The 19,384-nt window shown below is 41.9% G+C and overlaps 1 protein-coding gene across 1 annotated transcript in view; it reads left to right on the top strand.

Annotated features, from left to right (window-relative positions):
• Positions 1-533: 533 nt before the first annotated feature.
• Positions 534-19,384, top strand: part of SLC22A15 (solute carrier family 22 member 15) — a gene marked incomplete at both ends in the record, with an annotated part of 31,231 nt that continues 12,380 nt past the window's right edge. The window contains 5 exons of the mRNA XM_080612649.1: positions 534-620; positions 12,520-12,732; positions 16,041-16,173; positions 17,157-17,321; positions 18,311-18,440. Coding sequence (XP_080468775.1) covers positions 534-620; positions 12,520-12,732; positions 16,041-16,173; positions 17,157-17,321; positions 18,311-18,440 — 728 coding nt within the window. The remainder of the gene's footprint in view (positions 621-12,519; positions 12,733-16,040; positions 16,174-17,156; positions 17,322-18,310; positions 18,441-19,384) is intronic.

Here is a 19,384-nt window from a genome sequence, read left to right as displayed (position 1 = left end):
TTACACATCTCTCCTTACACCCCTCTCACATCCCTCACATCCCCTTCACACCCCTTACACATCCTTTACTTTTAGACACAGACAGACACACACACACATATATACATATATATGACCTCTTACACATCCCTTACACCTCTTCACACATCCGAAGTCCCTCGCATCCCTTACCTACCCCAGACCCCTTATCCATCCATACACACTCCCTTCAAACCCCGGGGGCAGCCAATAGCATCCCCGCCCTCATTTAACACCGGGGCGTGCGCTTGCGCCGGCCTCATCCCACTAACACGGCAGCAGCCTCGCTTCCGCTTCCCTGTCTGGCGCTCGAGGAGGAGGAATCTCTGCGCGCGCGGCCCGAGGCGGGCCGCTTCCTCCCCATCCCGGCGCCTGCGTGCGAGCGTCGCATCCCGCCCTATCCAGCTCGTCTGCTTCTTCAGGGAGGACCCCGCGGCTGCTCCGCTCCGCGCCCTGCCCCGGGCCGGGGATGCGCTGTTGGGCGGCCGGAGCTGCGCGTCAGGCGGGAGAGCGGGATGGAGGTGGAAGAGGCGTTCCCGCTGGTGGGGCAGATGGGGCCCTACCAGGTGTATCTGTGCGTCCTGCTGGCCGTGCTCCTGCAGGTGAGACACCGCCTGCCCTTCCTGCCCCTTTCCCAAGGGGATGCGTCCGGAGGGGAGGCGGTGCCGGGAGGATGGCGTCCGCACAGTGAATGTGGGGCGAGTGCATGATGCTGTCTGTTGCCTTAAGGGTTATGCTTTGTCTCACTCGGTGAGCAAATTGGGAGTGTGCAGTTTGTGAGCTGCAGTGGAGTGGAATTAAACTGAGGTTTCCATGAGCTAAACTGGAAGGTCAGCGACTGCTGTCATAGGCTGTGCTGGGAATCCTGCACAACCTAGAGTCGATGGCCTAGGGAAGTGAATTCTAGGTTGTGTGTGGCTTGTTTGTGGTGGAAGTGTTTAAAAAGCAGAGGTCACTGGTACCTCTGTGTGCAGAAGCTCTCATCTAATCAGCTGATGGGCTGTAATTGGTTATGGTACTTTGGTTTGCTTTGACTTGACTCTTTAGATGTAGGGTCTCAGCATTAGGTGTTTGGACAAGGCTTTACGTTTTGAGTAGTCATGTTTGTAATCTGTGAGATGCAAATCTGTGACTTTCTTAAGTTTCATAATAAAATTGGAGTCCAAAGTAACAGTGGAGTGCTATAATGTTATTCAGAGGCTGCATGACCAAGTGATGTGCTCTGCAGTCAGGTTTGTCTTTACTTTCAGCTTTGCTTCCTCTTTGTTCCTGCCCCTTTGGGGTGGGAAGGGAAGATGAGGATAATATGTGCATCTCTACACAGGTCCAGACATAAAGTGTAGGTTGAATCTGAGAGTTAAATCCCAGTGTTAAAACTTAACTGTACTGAATTCAGCTAGGCTGAGGAGCGCTGGGTTACTGCCACTGTGGGAACCTGGCTAGCTAGCAGAAGGGAAAAGGGGAACAAACTTAAGTGTCATTGAATCATAGAATGATTTGGGTTGGAAAGGACCTAAAGATCATCTAGTTTCAACCCGCTGCCACTACCATGTTGCCAAAGGCTCTGTCCAACCTGGCCTTGAACAGTGCCAGGGATGGAGCATTCACAACTTCCTTGGGCAACCCATTCCACTGCCTCACCATCCTCACAGTAAAGAACTTCTTCCTTATGTCTAACCTGAACTTCCCCTGTTTCAGTTTGAACCCATCACCCCTTGTCCTACCACTACAGTCCCTGATGAAGAGTCCTTCTCCAGCATCCTTATAGCCCTTTTCGGATACTGGAAGCTGCTCTGAGGTCTCCACACAGCTTCTCTTCTCCATGCTGAACAGCTCCAATCTTCTCTGGGCAGCTAGGGGACAGACAGAAGTATTAAGAAGCAGATTCTATGACCAAAGAAAATTCAGATGCCTGGTCCTGTCAGTTGTTAACTCTGTACTTGATTGCAGAGCTGTAATGATGAAGAGCAAAAGCTTTGTAGGTTTCTTTCTCCTGTTACTGTTTCTTTCTCTTTTTGAAACCCCCCACTGATTTAGCTGATTAATCCTTTAAAATTAGACATTGTTCTGCTGGCTGACTGTGAAGTTTGTATGCTCACTGAAGATTAGGGATTAAGGAAGCAATAGTTATTTTCTCTTCCAGTGCTGTTTGTGTTCTGGAACAAGCTGCAACCAGTGCTCTGTATTCCCAGAGTTTTAAGTAGCATGGGTCAGCTGTTTTTTAATGCTCGTGTTGGTTTGTTTTCTCTTTACTGGTTTAGCTTGCATTTCTACTGGCAGAAGTAAACAAAGATCTTTACAAATCTTGGAACTAATTCAGAATAACTAAAGGAAAAAAGTTATCAGGTTTGCAGGTTGGTTTTTTCTTTCTTCTTAAGTTATCTTTAATTCTTGAACTTTATCAATGAGGACCATCCCCTGACTGATAGAGGTTCTTTACTTCAGATCATGCAGGCACAGGAGTTTGTAAAGTATTTAGATGTGAAGTTGTCTCTCAGTCTGTGAATAGATTTGGACTTGTACAACTGGTTCCTGCTTGGGTGGTTGATTGCTTTCTGTGTTCCTCTGTTGGTGCCAAGTTACATAATCTGTCACTGGGATGTGACACCATAGAGCTAGGTAATCATGGGCTCCTTTAGTGGACAAGATGCACCATCTGGCTGCAGAAGAACTGGTGGTCTCTGTCACTGTTTCTGCCATGGGCTGATTATTCTATTTTATTGCTATCACAGAACCAATAAATTGAGGCTAAATGGAATTTTTGTTCACTCAAAGCTCCACCAACACTGACTACTGATTTTGTATGTCCCATGGATTCATCACCACACTGCTGATTTTTTAACTTTATGGCCAATGATCCAAAATGTGCAATCACTGTCACCTAAAAAGGGAGAGTGATTATGCATTACTCTCAGCCTCATGTTACCTTGGATGGTGTCCTGACCCAAGGGGAGAGTCCCCACCTGCAGTCCCACTGCTCCAAGGAGGACTGACTCCACGTGTCTCTTTGTTGGGCTCATTTTATACCTTGGTTGAATCTGAGCTGTGGTCAGATATGGTTATGTAGCCCCCCATGGGCTCAGGGTCCCAACTTCCTCACTCCTACACCCACCAACTCACCACATGGTTGGGACAAGAGCTGTGCATGCAAGGAAGCTCACCCAGGCATTTGTCTGGGGGGGGAAGCTCTTAAGAGCTTTGTCAGGGTGGGTGTAGGTGCCACAATTGCTTGTTTCCCTGTCCCTTCCCATGTTCTCCCTCAGTTGCTTTGTGTTTTCACATTTGCCTATTAGTATAAAAAGCATTTCTATATACTTAGAGGTAAGAATACCATATGGGTGTGAACTGCTTTTGTCTACTGTGTCAAGTCCCTTCATCGCTGATTCTAATATACTGAGCTTAAACTCTGTTTTCCCTGCCCCATAAGATCCCTAGCAGATGTTCTTGCTTTCCTTGAAGGCTTTTGTGTCTTTTCATTGCTTCATCTTTCTAATCTTTTGAATTTCATACTTTCTAGGCATTTTCCATCATTTTAGTGGGTTTCTGCTCATATAGATTTCTCCAGTAAACTACTTCTGCCATGTACTCGTACTGATATGCCAATGTATCTTGACTCTGAATTCAAATTACAAACATAGTTCAGCTCACAGAGCTTCTTTCAGCCAAGTTGTACCAAACAGCTGTGTCTGCATGGATGAGACTTTCCACATGGTAGTCAATCAGCTTGAGTGAACTGATACTCAACTTGTGGAATGAGCTTACAGTGGCAAAAAACCTCCGGGTTGCTTGTCGTCACAAAAATGGCTTTGCATGTCATCAGTGTAAAACTAGATTAAGTGTAAGTCTTGTGGGGTGCCGCTTTTATTTCTTTGCCGATTTGTATTATTGCTCTGCTTCCTGCTGGTGTTACTCATTAACTCGTTGAGCTGTCATTGTATTAAAGTAATCCTGGTTTAGCCACTACCAACTTAATGGGACTTTGGAAGATTTCTAGGAATGTTCTGATAACCTCATAATGGAGTGACAACAGTTAATGTAGAGAAACATTTTTTTCCTGAAATCTATGGAATTACCTGAAGACAGAAATTATCTGAAAGAATGTAGGGATAGACTAACAATATGAATTTGAGGCTGGATTAGTCTTGCCTTTCCAGCGTATCTTTAAGAGGGTGAGAGAGGAATAAAGGGGAGCTGGTAACTCTTGGAATACTTAAGACATTACTTTGAACTAAAAGTCATTGCTTGATACCTATTGATTACTAGAAAGGTGTTCACTACCTTCTGAAGAAATTCTATTGAAGCATTATTAAAGAATGGTGTCTTTTAGACCTGCAGAAATCTGAAAATGGAAATCTGTTCTTACTCTATCAAAAGGTGTGTTAAAACACGTTGGAGTTGAAAAGGGAGATACTGTTTGCGCAGCTGAAAAAGGTTTTGCCTGAAGTTGGGTAATGTGTATTGCACAGCAGTCTGGATAATTACCAAGGTGGTGTTTCCCTCCAACTTACTACTAGCTGAAGGGAAGATGGAAAAACAGTTAGGATGGTAACATCAAATTCCTTGAATAATAGTTTGGTTTAAGGCAAAGACATTCTTGATGCAGTGCAGCTCTAATGAGTAGTGCTGCTAGTATCTCTTTGCTGTTGGCAGCAAGATCGTGTATAATATCTATCATTATAGAATCATAGAATCATAGAATAGTTAGGGTTGGAAAGGACCTTGAGATCATCTAGTTCCAACCCCGTGCCATGAGTAGGGATGCCTCACACTAGACCATGTCACCCAAGGCTCAGTCCAACCTGGCCTTGAAGGCTGCCAGGAATGGAGCATTTACCACTTCTTTGGGCTGCCTGTGCCAGTGCCTCACCACCCTCACAGTAAAGAACTTCTTCCTTATATCTAACCTGAACTTCCCCTGTTTCAGTTTGAACCCATTATCCCTTATCCTGTCACTACAGTCCCTGATGAAGAGTCTCTCTCCAGCATCCCTGTAGGCCCCCTTCAGATACTGGAAGCTGCTCTGAGGTCTCCATGTAGCTTCTCTTCTCCAGGCTGAACAGCCCCAACTTTCTCAGCCTGTCTCCATACGAGAGGTGCTCCAGTCCCCTGATCATCCTCGTGGCCCTCCTCTGGACTTGTTCCAACAGTTCCATGTCCTTTTTATGTTGAGGACACCAGAACTGCACACAATACTCCAAGTGAGGTCTCACGAGAGCAGAGTAGAGGGGCAGGATCACCTCCTTCGACCTGCTGGTCACGCTCCTTTTGATGCAGCCCAGGATATGGTTGGCTTTCTGGGCTGCAAGCGCACACTGCCGGCTCATGTTCATTTTCTCATCGACCAACACCCCCAAGTCTTTCTCTGCAGGGCTGCTCTGAATCTCTTCTCTGCCCAACCTGTAGCTGTGCCTGGGATTGCTCCCACCCAGGTGTAGGACCTTGCACTTGGCATGGTTAAACTTCATATAGTTGGCATCAGCCCACCTCACAAGCGTGTCAAGGTCCCTCTGGATGGCATCCCTTCCCTCCGGCGTACCAACCAAACCACACAGCTTGGTGTCATCGGCAAACTTGCTGAGGGCGCACTCAATCCCACTGTCCATGTCACCGACAAAAATGTTGAAAAGACTGGTCCCAACACCGATCCCTGAGGGACACCACTCGTTACCGGTCTCCAGCCAGACATTGAGCCATTGACCACAACTCTTTGCATGTGGCCGTCCAGCCAGTTCTTTATCCACTGAGTGGTCCACCCATCAAATTGATGTCTCTCCAATTTAGAGACAAGGATGTCGTGTGGGGCAGTGTCAAAGGCTTTGCACAAGTCCAGGTAGATGACGTCAACTGCTCTGCCCCTGTCCATCAGTTCCGTAGCCCCATCATAGAAGGCCACCAAATTGGTCAGGCAGGATTTCCCCTTAGTGAAGCCATTCTGGCTGTCACCAAGCACCTTGTTGTTTTTCATGTGCCTTAGCATGCCTTCCAGGAGAATCTGCTCCAAGAGTTTGCCAGGCACAGAGGTGAGACTGACTGGTCTGTAGTTCCCCGGGTCATCCATTTTCCCCTTCTTGAAAATGGGGGTTATATTTCCCTTTTTCCAGTCGTCGGGAACTTCACCTGACTGCCATGATTTTTCAAATATGATGGCCAGTGGCTTAGCAACTTCATTCGCCAGCTCCTTCAGGACCCGCAGATGGATTTCGTCAGGTCCCATGAACTTGTGTACGTTTAGGTTTTTAAGATGGTCTCTAACCAGATCCTCTCCTACAGTGGGCCTAGGGTCCTCATTCTCACAGTTCCTGCGTTCGCCTTCCAAGACTTGGGTGGTGCGGTCAGAGATTTTGCCAGTGAAGACTGAGGCAAAGAAGTCATTAAGAACCTCAGCGTTCTCCAAATCCTGGGTAGCCAGTTCTCCAGATATCTTCCGAAGGGGGCCTATGTTGTTCCTAGTCTGTCTTTTACTCGCTACATTGGAATCATTGGAATATCCTAATGCAGAAAGCTGCTTTTAGTCAGCCCAGGTGCACAAGTGTTTTAAGGGAAAGCAGATTCTGGGACTTGTGGCTTAAGTAAGGCAGGCTCGTCCCAAAATAATTCTAAAGTAGTGGTGCCTCTCTGCTGAGAGGATAGTTATGTGATCCCAGGCATAGCCTTGTTTCTTGACGTTATTTTTATCTACACCCCCACACACACACATTCTATGTCTTTAATGGCATGAGACGTCGCTCTGTAGTTGTAATGATGGTAATAAAATAGTTTGTCAATCAATCTTAGCTTGATACTTATTTGCGTGAGTCTATTAAGCTGTTATTTGAACTAGCCAGAAGTGATCATACATTGGACAGCTTATTCCCAGTCCTTGAGTATTTTATTAGGGCTTTATCTGAATAGAAAGTACAAACCAAATCTGAAATATAATGAACAATTTAAAATGAAGGGCAAAGGTGGCTTTAGCACAAATTGCTAGTATAGGGTGATGAAGTTATTCCAGGGGCTTCATGATGGGTATGCTGTTTACTCAAAATTACTTTCAGTGTGCCTTAGTTCAACTCTAAGTACCTTTAAGGTATGTAACCAAGGTGGCAGATATAAAAATGATTTACAGAATTGCTGTGTACCTTCCTTTGATTGCCTCCCTGTTTGGCTTTTTTCTTGATGTCTATGGGAGAAGTAAGAGTTTTAAGTCCCTCTGATTCTCAAGAAAGTTGCAGAATGTGTGTCAGATGTGCAGCCACTTAAACAGAGGTGTGGTTTCAAACATGGCATGAATACAAACATAAAAAGGAGGGGCCCTAGTTTTTATTTCTTGAGGTAAGCTTCTTATTCCCACATCTTTTTGTGCATTGCATCTTACTTGGAGCATGCTTGTGCTAAAGGATGGTGTTGCTTTACTTGCGGAAGTGATAAAGCCTTTTAGAGTAGTTGCATCACTGAATATAGTTCCTTCTTTTGGTGTAGCTTACTCCTGCTTGGGAAGCAAAATAAGCAAGGTGAGTATAAGTATGTAAATTAATCACATAAAGTGATACTGCTACTCATTTAGCTAAGAATATCCCTACCTCAAAGTTGGTGGAACTTCTAAGTGAAGACCCATTTGCTCCAGCTATGCATGGCACATCTTTGAAGGAAAAAAGTGTACTACTTCAGTCACCTGTTACATTTAATTTCAATGATTTAGATGCTAAGACTCTTTTAAATAGTTAACTTGTTGTCACTTTTCCAAAAATCATCCTGAGTGAAGAGGAGGTCATGAATACCTACATCTCAGTCTTCCCTCAAAATTCTGTTGTATCTTAATCCAAACTAGTGCATCTTCCAATTTATGGCTTGTATTCAGAAGGAAAGTGCGGTCAGAGTGAGTCTGAGGCATCAAACGTGAGCTGTAGCTTTGAGACCTTCCCTTCTTTAGCTGCATCTGAACTGCAAAACACATGTAATTGAGCTCATTATTTAGGTGGTTCTCAAAGTGTCATTCACAGTTGCTAGGTCTTTTGCTCTTCTAATCATCACTAGATTCACTCAGACATTACAACCACATGTTCTCCATGTATATATCTGTATCCATCCAGTCAGTTTTTGCAGCTTAACTTACTAGGCTGACTTCGATTTCTGTGTAGTCCTAGAGGATGCCTGTTCAGTGTGCTGTTGTAAAGATCTTAACAGAATTACTGCTGATGGGCATAGCAAGATGCATGAGTTTTAGGAGAAGCATGGGGAAGTAGACATTCTGAAGGCCTAGCAACACAGGGAAGTAAGCAGATTGTTGTGTCTATTAAAAAATATAAGAAGCTATTTTAAAAAGTGAGGGCTACATGCTGTGTAAAGAGTCAAGTTGTCAGAAGGAACTGGCTCTGGGGCTCTGTAGCTGTGGCTGAATTTGCTTTTGCAATGTCTTTTTAATAGCTGGGTTGGAAGGTGCCTAGGAGGCACAATGTCAATGGTGATTGTCATCTTTGTATGGAGTGTGGGTAAAATGTATGGGGAGATGTTTTTACGTTGGTAACAATAAGGTTATTGTTACATAAATTTTTTTATGCAATGGTTGGTGTTTGGGTTCAGTGGGAGCTGAAGCAATCCTATCTTCTGCATTAATCAAGATGGCTTTCAGCCTGATAGACTGTTGAGATATTCCACCTAGCCAGACTGTCCTCTTAGCACCCTTGGAAAATGAGCCTGGGAGTTAACATAATTCTACTGCATAACAACGACTATGGATTAAAAATATTTGTATTATGACACATTATCTCCCTTCCCTTTCCATGTGTACACACAGTCTCTAATTTCCTGTGTTTTGTAGGCAATAAATTATCTGTGTTTTTCTTTAGCAAGCCACATCATCAACTTGGTTTTGGGAGTTTTCTGAAGTGGTTAACTACTATACACCTACTATATAGTTATATACACCTGTATATATTGCCTAGAGGTATTATAGTGCTTCATGCACGTTGTTTGCATTGAGCAAAACCTCTGCTTGCTGTTTCAAAGTGACAGCCCAGTGGGACTGGAGTCCCTCTAGAGCAATAGGATCTGTTTTCTAGGTCTTGTCTGTTTACAATATTATCTCTAAGTTTTGAACTTAACCAGATTAAACACTGTATTTGTGTTCACCTGGTTATTTTGCTAATCCTGGTGAGCTTTGAGGGAAAAGGGTGTTAAGAATTTGCCTTGGAAGGCACAATGAAGTTTTTGAGATCCTTGGTAAGGAAAGCTGAAGAGAGTTGTATGTACAGCTTATTCCAGCTTTCTGCTTGTGCAGCTTATACACATCATAAAATCATGAAATGGCTTGGCTTGAAAAGGACCATAAGATCATCTTGTTCCAACCCCCTGCCATGGGCAGGGACACCTCACACTAGACGATGTTGCCCAAGGCTCTGTCCAACCGGGCCTAACACTGCCAGGGATAGAACATTCACCACTTCTTTGGGCAACCTGTTCCAGTGTCTCACCACGCTCACAGCAAAGAACTTCTGCCTTATATCTAACCTGAACTTCCCCTGTTTCAGTTTGAACCCATCACTCCTTGTCCTATCACTGCAGGCCCTGATGAAGAGTCCCACTCCAAAATCTTTGTAGGCCCCTTCAGACACTGGAAGCTGCTCTGAAGTCTCCACGCAGCCTTCTCTTCTCCAAGCTGAACAGCCCCAACTTCCTCAGCCTGTCTTCATATGAGAGGTGTTTCAGCCCCTGAGCATCCTCATGGCCTCCTCTGGACTTGTTCTAACAGCTTCATGTCCTTTTTATGCTGAGGACACCAGAACTGCATGCAGTAAATACCAGCAATGTCCTTCTTTTTGTCTGGATATTTAAATGGCAGAAACTTCTGGTGCAGTGCACACCAAAATTTAGCATACAGTCTATGCTTTTATTGCATCTTTCTACCATGTTAAAAGCTTTAGTCCTTTGGTAGCAAGGAAGTCGAGGCACAGCCAAGAATATGCTTTTCTCATTGTCGTAGGAGAACTTCCTCTGAGACCAAGATGCTCACCCACTATTCTTTGGTAGTGTCCCAGACCAGAGTGCTAAGGTGAGGACTTTGACTTCTTACGAAGCTGTGACTCAGTTATATTGTTAGCCAAAGCAGGCTGAAAGATAGGGAGAGAAAGATTAAATGCAGACAGAAGAATAATCCTGCTTGTTGAAGCAGGACTACGTTGTGACTGCTGCTTGTCAGCCCACAATTTTTGCCTTCTTTTACCAGCAGTTCCTGATGTTTTGTTCATGTTATCCTATAATGCCATTGAGACAGTTCAGTCCTGGGCTGGTTTGTAGTATATTTGTAAACTGGAATGGGAACTTCTGGCACTTTTTTTGCTTGGTCCTCTCATAAATCCTTCTTTACATAAGAAGAGTGGAGTGGCACTCCTGGCGTGGTATTGATGGAACTGTACAACTGGTGTTCAACTGAGGAGTCTTGACACTTAATGTCATTTAACTTTCTTGAATATTCCTACTATTGGATAACACCAAAAACATGTCTCTATTCACGCATTTCCTGATTCAACAGGTCAGTTGAAAGTGTTTCTATCTTTGTTACATATCCTTGGTTACTGCAGCCACTAGGATGCTTAAGGGTGATTTTTTTCATTGAAAACAATCTGTAGTGTTTCTTTGTGTGCTGCACTCACTTATATTTTGATTTAGTTTTCTGCGGCTGGGGTGGGTTTCACCTCAAGCGAAAATGAAGAGCATTATGCTTGCATTCTCTAAACCAAATGCTTTGAGGGTTTCATTTCCTGAACTACTTCAAAAGTATGTTTATTATTTCACAAGACAAAAGCAAAGATGTTATCACTTAGTCCTGATGCAGAATTGTCTGAGTGAATCAGAGCACAGGGATGCACCACAGATCATCACCTGGAATTCTCATTTCAAACTGTTCTTGAATACTGTAGTCACACATCCCTAGCAACATGGACACTTAGCTTTTTAACACCTCTTTCCCCATGTAATCTTAGTTATTGCTTTCTTTCCTAGATGAGTTCTTCTGCTTTTCATCATAGTCTGTCTAGTTGTCCTTTAGCTTAATAACAGAATAAAGAGATTGTGGATTTTCTTCTAAATTCCTTTCGATTATTCAATAATTTCATACTAAAAAATTGAAAGAGATTAATTTTCTGAAACTGTGGTAGGAGGTAAATAGTTTTCTCATGTAGAATGCAAAAAGGAGCTCATGGAAAGAAAGTGCTTTCAGGTAATAACTCAGAGGGTCTCTGTTAATTTAGTGGCAATTCTCTCTTAGATCTGGGTGTAACTGCTGTACAGAACAGAACCTGGGGGTGCTTGCATCAGAATTCAGACGTCCTCAGAATTCTTTTTTTTTTTTTTTTTTTTTTGGTGCCTATCTATGGTCTTTCCAGTTTTGAGAATTATTTTTGTAGCAGCCTTCTGAGAGAACACCTCCTTGCAGGTACATTCTTCCCAAGAACGAATGGAGGAGATCCTAAGAGCAGAGCAAGGACTGCATTCAGGAGGTGGCTGAAGTGGGGTTTGAGGAATGGAGTGGCATGGCTGAGGGTTTGGGGTTTTTTTTATGGAAGACATAGTAAGCAGGATCAGTGACAAGACTTTTTGTTCGCTTGTTTTTCAGGAGATACTGTGCTGGGTTACTGTACCACAGTGAGGGCTTGAGACAAGAGGTGGTTTTATTTGGCGAGTAGGGAGTCTTTGTGTTGTTACCAGCAACGCCTTTTGTTTCTCAGCCCTTATAGTGTCTTGTGTTGTAGAACTCGTGCCACTTCTGTGTTCAAACAGGTCTAAAACCACGTGGGTTTTAAGACAGTTGTAATGTAGCCTGTTAAAGCAGTGGCCTGTGAATGCTCGTCATTCGCAGTCAGCAGTGGGCCAGCTCTATACTAGGCTTGAAATGTCTGGTTTCCAGCAATTTTATTTATTCTTTCCTAAACAGTGCCACAACTGTTAATTCACTTTATCTAGACCTCATGTCAGTACGAATGTATAGATATATAAAAAATGCATATTCACATGTGTGCCTCTATCTTTTTTTAAGAGTAAAAGAGGCTCAGCGAAGATCAAAAAATAGGAAAGAATTAATTTTGGTAAAGCTGGGAAAGATTAGATAAGGGACAATGAGGAGCAGATCTGTTCCAAGTATCAAATTAGAGAAATGAACAACACAGGTGGAAGAAGAGGATACAACAGAGTAATATACTTGCATTAAAGAAGTTTTATTTTATCTCCTTAGTACTAATAATATCCAGGAGGTTTACTTGCTATGTGTGAGAGTTAGGGGGCCTCTGACTGAGGGAAGGGTGTCAGGAGGGGAACTTCTTTTCTCTCAAAAAATCCACAGGTTAACACATGCAATAACCACTGTGTTGTGGTTCTTTAGTGTGTGATACTTGGTAGATGGGGGCTATACATGGCACCTTGTATTGGTAGAATGCGAATATAAAATAGGATTATTTCTTAATACTGATTTGATGCAGCCGCAGAGGAATCATGTTTAGCATCTTTGATGGTTTTTGTCTTTTATGCCAGCTCTATGTGGCCACTGAAGCCATCCTCATCGCATTGGTGGGCGCAACTCCTCCCTACCACTGGGATCTCCAAGAGCTCTCAGTTAATCAGAGCCATGGCAACCAGTCAGTGAGCGAGCAGAGAGCTTTTGGGGAATGGCTTCTGACCGCCAATGGCAGCGAGGTGCATAAGCACGTACGCTTCGGCAGCAGCTTCACATCGATCGTCTCTGAGGTAAGTCTGAAATGAGTTTTGCTGCCTCGTGTGAGCAGGAAGTCTTATTGGATTGGTAACAGGGTCTGGTTGTACTGCTTCTTGCTGTCATACTAATGCATGTTTTGTTTAACAAGTGAAATCGATTTTACCTCCAGGTTGAGAATAGGTAATCTGCTTGTATCTGTAGCAGGAACAAAATCTAGCTTTATTTTACTATTCAGATCTCGAGCAAAGTTCTGATCCAAAACTTCACACTTCTTCCGTGTCGAAGTTACATAGCCTGTATCCTGGTTCTACGACTGAGCTGGAATCATGCCATTCATCATACTAGCATGCTCAAAATCCATTATGGACCCTGGGCTCTTTTTGGCCACACCTCTTGTGATTCCCTCGCTAAGGTCAAGTGCATGTAGTGCATCCCTCAGGCAGTGAGCAAACAGTGGAGGAACTGGTGAGGAAAATGCTTCTGCAGTCTTTGCAACTCCAGATATGAGGGAAGATGTGGTCAGTGGAGAATCAGGTGGACAAAGCAGCTCCTCCCATTCTATCTCCAAACAAGCTTTAGCCTTACTGGTGTGGCCTTTGTGTTTCGTAAGTAAGTGTCTTCTTTCATTACCTAGCCACAGTTCCTACAGAAATAATTCAAGACTCTGCACTGATTTGTGCAACACCTGCCCTTCCTGGGGCCTTCAGTCTCTGTTAATGTCAAATTCCTCTTTGAAAGAGCCCTGAGTGCATCTCTGAAAGGCCTGAATTTAAAGCTGTACAGTTGAGTTGAATGTAGTGCCACTTGATAATTTAGGGCTGTTGTCCAGAGGTATTAATGCAATTTGAAATAGTCCTGCAAAGCACTTAACTTTATTAGTTAGGAGCATATTAATAAAAACTGCTAGCTTTGAAACAGTTCCAAGCAGTTATGTACAACGGGTATTGCTGCTCATTCTTGTAATAAAGAGAATATGAGTATATATGCCACAATTTAACTTGAAATCCTAATGGATGGTGGAATTTATTAAGCGTAATTTAAAGCTTTTCAAAGGTAATTTAAAGGTTTTCAAACTTTCTCTAAGCTTTTTCTTTTTTGCTTTTTATTTATCCAAGAATCTTCAACTTGACAAGTCAGACATGTTTGTGGAGCCTGTGAGTGCTTTAGGACTTAAACTTTATATTCTTGTTCATTTTAGTTGCTTAAATAAGAAATGCAGATAAAGAACAAAGTTTGCTTGAAAAATATAAACCAAAAAAAGAAATCCCAAGGTAACTTCTGTAGATCCTGCTTTTTAGTTCTTTAACGAACTTCTCAGTAAAGGCCCATGTGTATTAAATCTTGTTACCTCTCCCATTTCCAACTATTAAAATACATTTCCTTAAAAGTTGTTACATGAATATGTGGTGTATTTGGAAGTTATGTGCTAAATAAGTGAGATCATGCTTATTTGGTGGTTCTCATCACTAATTTCATTACTGATGTATAAAGAAGCTTTTTCTACATTTGAGGAGGATGTTTTCCATGCATGTTTTGTGGCATCACTTCCTAATAAGGGGACCATTGAAAACTGACACTGAAAAATAATCCAGTGTAAAAAGGTTAAGTTGTGAAAATCAAACATATGTATGTAACATGCTTTATGTAGGAGAGGAAAGCCTGGAGCCCTTTACAGGGCTGCATAGCTGTTGAGATTAATTTGCAGCACAAATACTGCTTTGCAACCAAATTATCCCTTAATCCCTGAATGATTCAGAAAGCATCTTGAGTTTGAGTGCTGGCAGCTTTTGTATACCAAAAGTTAGGGTCTGATTCTTCTAACTCTTATAGAACACACTGGCCATGCTATTTCAAGATAAAATTAATCTCATCTGCTATTATTATACAAATGTATTTTTCTGAGAATTGTTTTTAAAATCTAGAGAAGCTTCTAAAGCTGATTTGTGGTCACGTGGTTGGTTTTAGAAGTGGATTTTGTCAATGTTGATGCTTTATGGGCACATTACCTACTGTATCAGTAAACACCTCACCATTAAAGTGACAATTCAAAATGAAGCATATACTGAGAGTAAGCAAGTTGTTTTCTTGGAGCTTCTGAATGATTTTGTTTTGCTATCTCCCTAATCTTGGTGAGGTTTAATTGCATGGCTATGTGCTCATGGTGAAGTAGTTCATAACTGAGCTTTGAAATAATATAAGCTTTGCTAGAAAGGATATCTAATGGGATTTTTGTAGAGGAAGAGAAGATTATGAGGAGAAGATTAGAGTGTTATTACAGGGATAATGACATAATCACGAGCTTACCAGCAGAGGAAGAAAAGTTGGGTGTCAGTAAAAGGAAACATTATCTCAAGATGCAAGAAGAGTAGAAAAAGTAAAGAGCACAAGGTATTTCCTGTTGTATTTTAAGAACTCTGTAACTTTTGAACAGTGAGAGCATGGCATCTGTTCATTCTACAGATGTGTGGAGGGAAATTTCCTGTCAGGTTCAACCTGAGACATGAAGTCTGTAAGAATCAAACAGGTGAAGATCAGGTTTGTATTTGGAATGAAGAACTGGAAATGACACAAAGTGCACTATAAAAGAGATGAGTATTTGCAATACTGGAAAACTTGGCTAATGCTACTGAAGTGTTTCTCAATGACAAGACTCATAAAGAAGTGTATGAGCATATACATTAAATGGGAAGTTCAGGTTAGATATAAGGAAGAAGTTCTTTAATGTGAGGATGGTGAGGCACTGGAACAGGTTGCCCAAAGAAGTGGTGAATGTTCTGTCCCTGTCAGTGTTCAAGGACAGGTTGGATGGAACCTTGGGTGACATGGTCTAGTGTGAGGCCCCCCTGCGCATGGCAGGGGGCTTGGAACTGAATGATCTTAAGGTCCTTTCCAACCCTAACTATTCTGTGATTCTATAAGGAGGAGCATATGCAGGATTATCTTTGGACATACACCACAATTTTTATTTTTGCGTGGTGTACCTACAATAGTGTGATGAGATAGGGCTGAGTCAGATTTATGTGAGAAAAGGCACTAAAAGGAGGACTGGCAGAAGGCTGCAAAAATGACAATATTCCAAAGCATCTGTCCTGGATTTTAGAATCAAAGACTGCACGTGATCTGGGGGAACTGTGCAGTTGGTTAGTACCACCCACTGAGTGTGGGAGACTGCAGTTGTGTTTGGTGACTGAATGTGATGATCAGGATATTTACACAAAGCTTGATCTTTCTTCAAGTATGTGCCATTCCCCCTTCCCCTCCCCCCCTCACTCCCCACCTGCTATTAGCTGTTGCTGAACTGCTTGGATTCTGGTTAATTCACTCTTTTTCCTCCATCCAGTGGTTTTTAATTGGCAACACATCATACAAAGTGAATGCTGCCAGCTCTTTCTACTTCAGTGGTGTGTTTGTTGGAGCAATCTCCTTTGGCCAGCTCTCTGATCGCTTTGGGAGGAAGAAAGTCTATCTCACAGGTAACTAGTGCCACCTAACAACATGAATGAAGTGGAGGTGGTGTGGCTCTGAAGAAGTGGCAAGAGCCCAGTTTCTGCTGGGAGCTTAATATGCAGTAGTGAATCATATGCTGTAATTTTTGGTTTTGTCCTTCCAGTATACTTCAGGAATATAAGCAGGAACAAGAAATTAGTATTTGTCTATTCAGTCACCATCTGAATATCTGGGAGGTGTTCTGGATTTAGGAATCATACCATACAGGCTTACATTCATGCATATCATGCTCATGAGATCTCCACATGTTGCAGTTAATATTCCTGATAACTTATTGGCGATGTTCTTAATGTATAACCTGCTAGGAATTTGCTGTACTGATTAAATCATGCAGACAAGAGGTAAATTTTATGTATGTGTGTTCTTCATTGTGTTTTAAAGCTCAAAAGCCTTTTTATTGTCCCCAAATCAAACAAAATTTGGAACTTCATGTTTTATGGGTGTATTTATGAAGTTGTGTGTCAATGGATTAGTATGTAGAGCTAGAAGCAGATTATTTTTCTTGAAGGAAATCCTCATTCAAAGCAGATAAAGGTTGGCCAGGTATGCAGTGCAAACTCCCCATATACCACCCCTGGTAATGTTTCTCATCTCTAGTTTGCATAGACTACTTTCCAAGAATGAGGGGAGATACTTGATCAGGTATTTCGTCTGTGTCTTCTGTATGGGGATAAATATCAAACCAACTGAACTGGAGCCAGACAGTAATTGAGTATATGAAAAAAATCTGTTGTGAACTGAATTTGAAGGTTAGGACTGCAAATTAACTGTCAGAAACCACTCCTTTTGTGATACTGACTGTAGGTACTTAAATTTCTGTTCAAACCTGTTTTGTAGTTGTTGATTGTGTTACTTAGGACAGATGCCACTGAACTTCAAGTAAAGATGCTGATAAAATGGTTTTCTTTAGTTAATCTTCTTAAAAGAAACCTTTTGCCTTGTTTTCTAGGTTTTGCTCTTGACATCTTGTTTGCCATTGCAAATGGATTCTCACCCTCATATGAATTCTTTGCCATCTCTCGCTTCTTGGTAGGGATGATGAATGGTGGGATGTCACTGGTGGCCTTTGTTCTACTGAATGAGTGTGTGGGTACTGCCTACTGGGCATTAGCAGGTAAAGTTTGAGTGCCAATGTACTGACAGATAGATTTCAGTTTTACACACCACTTGACACAGCAGAGCTAACACCATAGCAGCTGCAAATTTAACTCTGCTTGAGCATCTATGTGACCACAGTCTGAGTCTTGCTTTGTCTAATATGAACCTTAGACAAACACAGCAGATTACTTGGAGCCATTCAGATTTCTGCATCACTGAAGTTGACAAAGGTCCAGTTGAAACATCCCTGTGAACATTAGACAACTAAATTACTCATCCAAAGTTCATGATAGCTGAGCTCTATCCATCACAATGTTGGACTGTGCTAAATGGAGTTTAGTGTTTGTGTGCTAATACCAGTTCTTTCATTCCTGGCAGTTCTCAAAAAATCAAAGGTGTTTTTATATAATGGGAAGATGAGATAATTGCCATGTGATAATGAGCCTTAGAATTTAGAACAGAAGATACCGACACCTGTAACTGTCTTGATTGTTAGGGTTGAAGCTGTCCTTCAGATATGATGTGTATAAATTGTTCCATTATGGCTCTGGGGCCTCATCCGGTCTGTGACAAAGTCCAAAAGTGCTATGCTGAGGTTGTCTTAAAATAGGATATCTTACAAATCATGCGAGCTACAAATGAATACTACATATTTCTGAAAGTACCAGTTTTCTGATGGTTTTTTTAGTATTTATTTTTACACATAGAAAGCTGAAACATACATTTGGAATTACAAGATTCAATTGTTTATGCAGCTGCTTTGGGTGAGGAGGATTCAGAAGAGTGGTTTGGCCTTGTATTGATCTTTGCAGTTAGGTGTAAGACTTCTGCTCTGCATCGGTGAAGGACACAATATTCTTTGGTCAAATAGCTGTGGTTTTGCCTGTATTGCTGAGTGACTTTTTTTAATGAAGTGTTCATTTCAGTCTGATACCATGTGTTGAGAGTCAGTAATATTCCTTAAAGGAGTAATAATGTTTTGTTTTGTTTCTAATTGTATGCTAGGATCTATTGGTGGCTTGTTCTTCGCTGTGGGAATTGCCCAGTATGCATTATTAGGGTACTTCATTCGTTCCTGGAGGACACTGGCTGTTGTGGTTAACCTGGAAGGAACAGTTGTCTTCCTGCTCTCTCTGTAAGTTATTTTTCAAACTGAGTTTCATCAAGAAAGATGTCAAAACCAAGAAACAAACAAAACCATTGAACAAACCAAACTACTAAGTCATGGTGCCTTTTTAGGATGCCATGAAATGGTGTAATTAAGGTATTTCTCTCAACCTTTACCACCCCATGTTCTGTAATTTCTTTAAATAGTAGTGCTGCAGTATTTGAAACTGTAAGTGTACACTGTATTCTATATGTATTTTTACTGTAGATGAGATGCAGTCTCGAGTGGTGTAGAAGCACATCCTATTCTTTAACTGGTATGCGTAGGTCTAAACTGGTCTGGTATGCTACAAGACGCTATATATACATGTTAAGAGATACAGAAATATTTATGTGGATTTATGATAACATGATGCTTCTCTTACAATTGTGCTAACACAGAAGGAACAGCATCAAAATTCCTTGCACATACAGTCTTAAAGGTAATGTGAAAGAAAAATAGGCAGATCCCTTTTATTTTTTCAAATGCAATTAAGAAGGAATTGGAAGAAGGTTTCTTTATTCAGGTAGTAGGGGTCTGTGTTTGTGGGTTCCAGCACTGAAAGCTTTATGATGCAGTGTTCTCTTCTTACATACTTCCTGACAGTAAAATCTCAGTAACTGAAAGAAGAAAATAACTTCAGCTGCTGTTTAAACTTAAGGGTTTTTTTCCTTCTAACTTCAGTAACTTCTTGAATAAAACTCTTTGTTAAAGAGTCAGCACACCCTTTCAAAAGGAAGCATCAGAACTTAGGAAGGATTCTTAGAGGCTGTTCACGAAGTAAAAGACACAGATGACACTTCTGATTATTTCCGAACTTAATGGTGTTTTGAGGCCACCAAAAAGTTTTTTAGCCTTCAGATTGATACATAGAGTCTTTTGAAATGCCTTATTCATGGGACTTCAGAACTGTGCTCAGAGGCTTATCTTAG

This window comes from Psittacula echo (genome assembly GCF_963264785.1).
Source record: "Psittacula echo genome assembly, chromosome: 3".
Classification (NCBI taxonomy): Eukaryota; Metazoa; Chordata; class Aves; order Psittaciformes; family Psittacidae; genus Psittacula; species Psittacula echo.
The sequence above is the reverse complement of the archived record's forward strand: the minus strand, read 5'-3'. Positions and strand labels throughout refer to the sequence as shown.